The sequence below is a fragment of the Heterocephalus glaber genome, unplaced genomic scaffold (genome assembly GCF_053883595.1).
Source record: "Heterocephalus glaber isolate CG9 unplaced genomic scaffold, H.glaber_assembly_v1.0 deba00001689, whole genome shotgun sequence".
In the NCBI taxonomy this organism is placed as follows: Eukaryota; Metazoa; Chordata; class Mammalia; order Rodentia; family Bathyergidae; genus Heterocephalus; species Heterocephalus glaber.
In genome coordinates, this window is record NW_028258414.1 from 7,253,347 (window position 1) to 7,261,377 (window position 8,031).

At 42.7% G+C, this 8,031-nt stretch overlaps 1 protein-coding gene and 1 pseudogene across 4 annotated transcripts in view; both read left to right on the top strand.

The window, feature by feature from the left end:
• Znf609 (zinc finger protein 609) overlaps window positions 1-8,031 on the top strand; it is a 205,607-nt gene that overhangs the window by 24,461 nt on the left and 173,115 nt on the right. For 2 of the 3 annotated variants that reach the window (XM_087199124.1, XM_087199125.1), the window contains exon 2: window positions 1,502-2,375. The exons of the other annotated variant lie outside the window; for it this stretch is intronic. In XM_087199124.1, the coding sequence (XP_087055250.1) occupies window positions 1,629-2,375 (747 nt within the window). In that variant the 5' untranslated portion in view covers window positions 1,502-1,628. The remainder of the gene's footprint in view (window positions 1-1,501; window positions 2,376-8,031) is intronic. 3 annotated transcript variants of the gene reach the window in all.
• LOC110344100 (protein dpy-30 homolog pseudogene) overlaps window positions 2,243-8,031 on the top strand; it is a 45,408-nt pseudogene continuing 39,619 nt past the window's right edge. The window contains exon 1 of the transcript XR_015446502.1: window positions 2,243-2,375. The product of XR_015446502.1 is annotated as a protein dpy-30 homolog pseudogene (transcript). The remainder of the gene's footprint in view (window positions 2,376-8,031) is intronic.

An 8,031-nucleotide genomic window follows, 5' to 3' on the forward strand; every position in this document is an offset into this window, starting at 1 on the left:
AAGTAAGAACTAGGTAAGCTTGACATTTGCTAATAAACAATAATTGAATGATGTTGGCAGTAAGCTTTCCACTTTGGTCATGGAGATATTTTTTATTCAAGTCTAAAGCTAAATGGCAGATTAATATCCATGCCTCTTTCTCTCTTAAATCATAGTTGCTAGCAGACATTCCCCTGGTACAGCTCTGCTGTTCTAGGATGACATCATTTCTTGCTCCTGCACTCTGGATCATTGATGCTGTTCTGAGGGAGAAGGTTAAAAACACAATTTGTCTTGTTTCTCTTCTATCTGTAGCACTTACCTTTAGATAGCCACTTGCAGGTTACAGTATGACACCACTGGTTTGCTCTGTGTGCTTATTTATCTTATACAAGTTATTTTCTCAATGCACATAGAAAGATGATGCACTGAGGAGTAAGCAAGAATGGAACTTTTTGGCTTTGTCATAAAATAAACTTGAATGGTATATGTTGACTGCATGTTTTCTAGATGGTACGCTCCCTAGGGCTTATGAGTCAGGAGACAGTGGAGAGGTATAAATTGCCATTTAATACTCCCTTGACCCCTTTTTTCCTCTCTTCCATGTGGTATGAAACCCTGGTGTTTCTGTCAATACAGTGCCATCATTCTTATGTCAGAAAATACAAAAAAGTGCAGAGTTATTCCATATCCTGGCAAGTTTGTTTTGTTTTGGCACTGGGGATGGAACCCAGGGCCTTCACATTGAGCTACATCCCCAGCCCATTTTTAATTTTTTTAATTTCAAGACAGGGTCTTGCTAAGTTGCCCAGTCTGGGTTCAGACTTGCAATCCTCCTTCCTCGGCCTCCCAGAGTATAGGACTACAGGTATGTGCCACCATGCTTGCTTTATAAGTATTTTAGTAGGGAGTGGGAAAGACCACATTGAACCCTGCTTTTTGTACCTGATTAGAAAACTGGAATTTGATAAGGCTGATGTAACTTCTCTGGCCTCAGGCCGGGGATTTAGCTCAGTGGTTCCGGTGCCTGCCTCAAAAGCGCAAGGTGCTGAGTTTGATCCCTGGTACCAAAACAAAACAAAAAAACCCTTTGCTCGATCATTTGCAGAAGCAAAGAGGAAATGGGGGTATAAGTAAAATAGTACTAGACCTTGAATCTGTGATATCCCAGGGCCTACCCTATACCGATTGAGGGAGGATAGCCAGATTCAGCCAGATAGCCAGGGTAGTAAAAGTAAGTCTCTGAAGAAAGGGAAACTAACTCTGGAGGACTCCTAGTTAAGACTCACCACAGACTCTCTGGGAAGTTGGAAATGTATACTCTCTCCTGGGGATGGAGTGGGAATTAACTCTTCCCTAGGTCCAGTGTGACTTGGTTAGACATGAACTTTAACTTGTTTGTCTTGTCCATTGTGGTGTGATAGCCATGCAGAAATGGTCTGTTTTGTGTGGGAGTTTATTTCAGGCTGTCTCCTTGCCTGTATTGTTTCCTTTAACAGCTTTTTAAATTTTCTTTTTCCAGCAATGATGTTGTCCACTGGGCATGTACTGACCAATGTGGCAGGTCTGAGAACATAGCTGAAGCTGAAAATAGGAAAGCTGGGGGCAAGGAAGAGCCTTGAATCTTGAGGTGGGACGTTGACTCTAAGATGTCCTTGAGCAGTGGAGCCTCCGGAGGGAAAGGAGTGGATGCAAACCCGGTTGAGACATACGACAGTGGGGATGAATGGGACATTGGAGTAGGGAATCTCATCATTGACCTGGACGCCGATCTGGAAAAGGACCAGCAGAAACTGGAAATGTCAGGCTCAAAGGAGGTGGGGATACCGGCTCCCAATGCTGTGGCCACACTACCAGACAACATCAAGTTTGTGACCCCAGTGCCAGGTCCTCAAGGGAAGGAAGGCAAATCAAAATCCAAAAGGAATAAGAGTGGCAAAGACACTAGCAAACCTACTCCAGGGACTTCCTTGTACACTCCAAGTGAGGGGGCAGCTAGCAAGAAAGAGGTGCAGGGGCGCTCAGGAGATGGTGCCAATGCAGGAGGCCTGGTTGCTGCTATTGCTCCCAAGGGCTCGGAGAAGGCGGCTAAGGCATCACGCAGTGTAGCCGGCTCCAAAAAGGAGAAGGAGAACAGTTCGTCTAAGAGCAAGAAGGAGAGAAGCGAAGGAGTGGGGACTTGTTCAGAAAAGGATCCTGGGGTCCTCCAGCCAGTTGCCTTGGGAGGACGGGGTGGTCAGTATGATGGAAGTGCAGGGGTGGATACAGGCGCTGTGGAGCCACTTGGGAGTATAGCGATTGAGCCTGGGGCAGCGCTCAATCCTTTGGGAGCTAAACCGGAGCCAGAGGAAGGGGAGAATGAGTGTCGCCCGCTAAAGAAAGTCAAGTCTGAAAAGGTAAGAGGTGGCCAGATCTGGCTGCCCACTGCCAGTCAAAACTGCCCTGGATTAACTGCCAAATGCTGTGTGCACTCTGTGGGAGGCTCATTAGTTTGTGGGTAATGACCAATTACAAGGTCAGAGCAGCTGGTAATGATAATGTGGTTTTATTCCAAATTAGAGAATTCCCTACAGACCCATTTACAGCAAGCCTGGAGATTTCGGAATAGTGTATCTATTGTTGGGGGTAGCTACTTGGTAGTGTGAATTTTCTGCTACCTTGTCATTGTCCCACCTCAGACATTTGTTGTTAGAGCCTGACATCAAACCTTTATGTGGTGTCCTGCTTGATTGACATTCATCATCAAAGTCATAATAGTTGACACACTTAATAGATCTTTGGTTACATGTACAGTTTGAGTGCTGTTAATGGAATAAATGGTATTGCTGGGTTTCTTGAACAAAGGTTAATTAAATTTCATGAGGTTATCTACCAAGTGTTCTGTGGTGGCTACCAAAAAGGAGTGAGATGCAGCATCTGAACTGGTAAACAGGGGACAGGAGGTACTAACTGTACTGTGAAGAACTTGCTCAGGCCTTACGAGTTACTGTTGTGGCTGTGACAGTTGGGCCTAGAAAGATTCTTTGGCCGCTGAAAGTGTAGCTCTTTGCCAGGTGTCTCCTGCAGCTATTGGGAATCAGAGTCTCCTGGTGGTTTTATCACTGCCAAATAGTGTAATGATACCTTGCCTTCTGCTTGACTTGGAAGGATAGTGCCTGTAGCCACAGGAGGGGTCAGAACTGTGTCCCTCCTTTGGGAAGATGATGATCTTAATTGGTGTCTCAGGAAATGGAGTTTGTAGGGCTAGTAAGTTTGAGTCCAGGGTCAGCTCAGGCTGCCTTCATCTTGAGCAGCTTCCAGTTTCCTACAAAGCAGCTGGCCTGGTGATGAACTGCTCATTGGCTCTTGATTTTCTGCTCTGTGCTCAGAGTATTCTGTGCTTTCAGCTGATCCCTGCAAATGCAGTATAAATTGATTTCTCTGTAATTACATCAGCTGCAGCAGGGAACACCTATTTCCATGTGTAAGTGTTAATAAACAAAGACTGGATGTGTATGTTTGGGTGATGGTGCCCTTAGTGCATGGATTTTAGTGGTAGCTTGTGCTTTCTTTGCTGTAGGTATTTTGGTCTTTGCCTCTGGCACATCTGTAGCTTTTAGCAACATCTGGGCTTCTCTGGTAAAAAAGCTGTGAATTTCTTACACTAATAACACAGTGGCTTATTCCCTTTTATCAGTGGCAGCTGCCAGAGAGGCTGCCTGTGTTTAGGTGGCAGATTACCTCACTGGAGTAAAGTTCCAGCTGGTTACTGGCATGGCTTATCCTGTGCTGGCTGTGATTTGCCATTTTCTCTGGGGTGCAGATGGATAATACTGTTTTCAAGAGGCCTAGGAGTACAAGGAGTTCCTGCTTCTGTTCCAGGCCTTTTAGACTGTTCCCTACATATGGCTTAAGGAAACTCTTGCCATATATCCATGTTGGTAAGAGTTCTTCCTGTGCCGAAAGCACATGTGAGGGTGGCTTTTTCTTTTTCTATTACAATACTTATGTTGCAATCTTCTAAGCCCAGTTGTAGCCTGCCTCACAAGCGCAAGGTCCCGAGTTCAATCCCTGGTACAAAAAAATAAAAGTTTATGGGTGAAAGGCTTAATGTTGCCTAGCTTCATACTGGATTTAAGTCTAAATGTCCATGATTGTCTACAACAGAGAAGCAAATGGAACCCATTTCTCTTATATAGGTGCAGGGATTGGTTGGGTAGCTGCCCTTCAGAGCATAATTGGGCTGAAAGAAGCAATACATTCAGCTAATAATACACCATGGTGCCATGGAGTTTTGCCCCTTAATGTGGCTATATCTCACCTGGTAGACTGAGCATGAGACAGTGGAGTGAAAGAGAAAAGGGAGATGGGACTTCAGTTTTTGAGGAAAAAATAAAATTGCTGGAAAGTACTTTTTTTTTTTTTTTTTTTTGCAGCACTGGGGATTGAACTTACGACCTAGCGCTTGAGAGGCAAGCAAGGTGCCCCTGAGCTAAATCCCCGGCGCAGGAAAGTACTTTTGAAAGCAGAAAATATGCAGTGCAGTTTGACATTACCATGAGCAAGAACCTGCTTTCACAGCCCTTCCTTTGTTCCTTCAACCCTTTTGAATACACCAGTTCTGGCGCTGCTTTACCATATTGCCTTTGCCAGTGAAATAATTACTTAAATAAATGTTTGGAAGTCACTAGGAGATGAAAACACTGTGCTAGGGAGAGAGCATTTCTAGAATGGAAAGAGAGAGGCTGGGATTGTAGCTCAATGGTAAAGCGCTTTCCTTGCAAGCACCAAGCCTTGGGTTGATCCCCAGAACCACAGATAGAGAAAGAGCTGGACATGGTGCCACCATGACTGTCCAGCCTTTAGGAGACTGAGGCAGGAGGATCGCTGCAAGTTCGAGGCCAGTCTGGGCTACACAGTGAGTTCAAGGGCAGCCTGAACTACAAAGGAGAACCTTGTCTCAAAAAACAAAAGCAAAAACTCCCCAAAAAGCAAAATAAAAGGAAAGAAGGAAGAAAGAATAGGAAAGGTAGGATCCTTGGAGGGAACAGCTCTTGAGTAACAAAAACCTCAGAGTTTGGGGCATAAGAGATGTTCAGTCATTGTTTGGTGATGAAGGTTTTCTTTTCTGTGAAATACAGGCTTTCCTGTGGCCTAACTGGTTTGGAATATTCCTTCTTTGTAGGGACAGCCAACAGAAGCAGAACATCAAAACAGATGTTTGGATGTAATCTAGAACTGCATACTCTGAGCTGGGAGTTAAGAGGTGAAACTCATAAAATTTGGAAAGCATCTAGAGTAGAATTCTCCCTCACCCCAGTGACCCCTGCTTTGAAATAGGAGAGAAGACAGTGGGGTCTGCAGTGCAGGGTAGAATTGTCCCCTGTCGACTACTAGTAGTGAGGGAGATTTTAATATTCAAATTACCTATCTCAAGGCCTTCTCTCTCCTCAAGGTAGATATTTCAGGCTGTGGCCAAGGAAATTTTCCGTCAGCCAAGGATATGGATTTCCCTTCATGGAATCTGCTTTTGCTCCACCACACCTCTCTGGCAGGGCTCCCTGTACTGTTTCCTAAGCATTCTAGGAGAGATCACAGATGGCTCTTAGCATTGCTGCTACCCTGAATTGTTGTTGAACACTCCTGCCTCATACTTCCTGCCAGCTAAAAGACTAGGGAGGGAATGTTGTGGAATAAACAAGACAGAGCCTTCAGGCTCCTGCCTCCTCCTCTGCCTTCCATTTGATTGATAGGTTGTTAACTTAGGGATGGAAGGGAAGTGGAGAGGAGGAAGGGCGCCTGACTGAGTACCCTGAGCTTAGTGCTTGTGTCGCCCCTGTGACAGGCAAGAAAGAGAGAATTCACACAGTACAGATAACAGTGATCTGTCTGTTCAGACACTGTCAGGGCTTAGGTCCAGGAGTCTAGGGTGAGACTCTTCTTCCCCTCCGAATCATTATACAGTATCCAGTAGTCTCTAGTGTCTAAAGGGTCTAGAATTTTGCAACCAAACGTTCCTCCTGGCCTCTCCTTAGCTGCTTTTGATCTTACAAGGTAGGAGTAGTACATTCTTTCCCCATGTTTGTGTGTCAGTTCCTGCTGCTTTCAGAATGCTACAAGTACTTAGCTTTTCCCTATTAATTTAGTGTGCAAAAAAACACAAATGTACTAAAAGCATCTTTCTTTGCCCTTGGTTTTGTGTTCCTGCTCTAGTCTGTGCCTTCCAGCTCATTTCTCTTATGTGGCAATCCCTCATTGCCCAACCAAGGTCAGGTCTTTCTTACTCCTTATCCAATGCTATCTTAATGCTTTCCTCTTCCACTAGCTGTTCTTTTATCAGCTGTTGATGGCATATCTTTCAGCCTTGCTTCCTGAAGGCAAATGCCCTCAAACATTTTCCTTCATGGAAAAAATAAAAAAGAAGTTGATGTTTATGTGGGACAGAGTTGTATTCTGTAACTGTAAGCTTAATTTATTTTTTCATTCAGCAGCTCTGTTTTCCTTCTGGGTGTTGGAATTCAAGGAGGGTGCAGAGAAAAATTATCTTGTCCATTTTCATTTTACAGAAGAGGAAACTTAGACCCAGAAATTTAAGTCATGTGACTTGTCCAGGCTCTCACAGTCAGTCAGTGGCAAAGCCAAACATGGAGGTCAGGTTTCTGAACACTGTAATTTAAAAATCATTATTACTATTATTATTAATTAGTGATACATGATAAATGCATTCATTGTGGCAAATAGGTACATATACATGTCACATCTTGATCCTTTTTAATTTCCCTTCTCTCCTTCCTCTCATTCTCCTCTCCCTGTGGATGCCAGTTCTTAGGCATGTCTGTTACTTTGTATTTCTTAACAAATCTGTAGCTATAATGAAGGGTTCTCCATTTTCCCATTTAAAAACTACCTTAGAAATGTTGGATATGAATGCCCAGGTAGCCAAAACTGATTTCAGTTGATTTTCATAGTGACTTATAACATTCAGTGATCAGAAGATCTTTAAATTTGGGATTCTCAGGTAAGGTGATGATTTTTGTAAAGAATAACCATTTACAGCTAAAGCAGAACCTATCCTGTTTATATAGAGAGGAAAAGTTAGATTGATGATATAACAGTATTGGGGACTGAACCAGGACCTACTGAGCTACATCCCCAGCCCTTTTAAATTCTGAGACGGGATCTGTCATTCAGTTGCCCAGACTAGACTTAAACTTGTGATCTCCTTGCCTCAGCCTCTCAGAGGAATTACAAGTGTGTGACTATGCCAAGTGAAAAATTACTTTTAAGATGCTTCTTTGAGTTTGACTGTTCTTAAGGGTGTGTGTGTGCGCGTGTGTGTGTGTGTGTGTGTGTGTGTGTATTTCAGCGCATGCGCTGAAATATGTCTTGAGCTATATTTTCATTGTAATGATTGAGGCATTGCTAGTTCCTTTTTAATTTTTAGATTAAGTTTATTGGTATATTTTATACATTATAATGTATACATTATCACATTCATCATTGGGAATTTGTACCTGTACATGGTATGTCTTAGTTCTTGTTGTTTTTCCTTTTTTAAATTGAGATAAAATAATTTACCATTTTTATGGAGAACAGATTGAATATTTGGCACATGAATGAATACTGTGTATAATGATCTAATCAGAATAATCACCATTTGCATCTCCTTAAATATTTATTATTTCTTTGTGATGGGAACCTTTGAACTCTTCTAGTTCCTTATAAAATATATAATAAATTCTGAACTATAGTCATCCTACTGTGCTGTAGGACTTTAGAACTTATTCCTCCTACCTGTATTTTGGTATCAGTTATCTAATGATAGTTCTCTCCTTATTTGGCAATTGCAGGTAAAGGGAAAAATCTGTTCTAGTACTTCTTACCTGAACACATTATTAGCAGACAGACTTTCAAATGTATTGTGGGTATTATTATTTTATAAAGAGAAGACACATTGCTGGATACTGTTGTCACTTTTCATCCAGTATGTTAAATGATTGCTTTTAAGGTACTGTAATTGGTGCTGGGTTTTACACTCCAGGCAATAAATGGTCTCTGTGTTTTTCGTTTCAG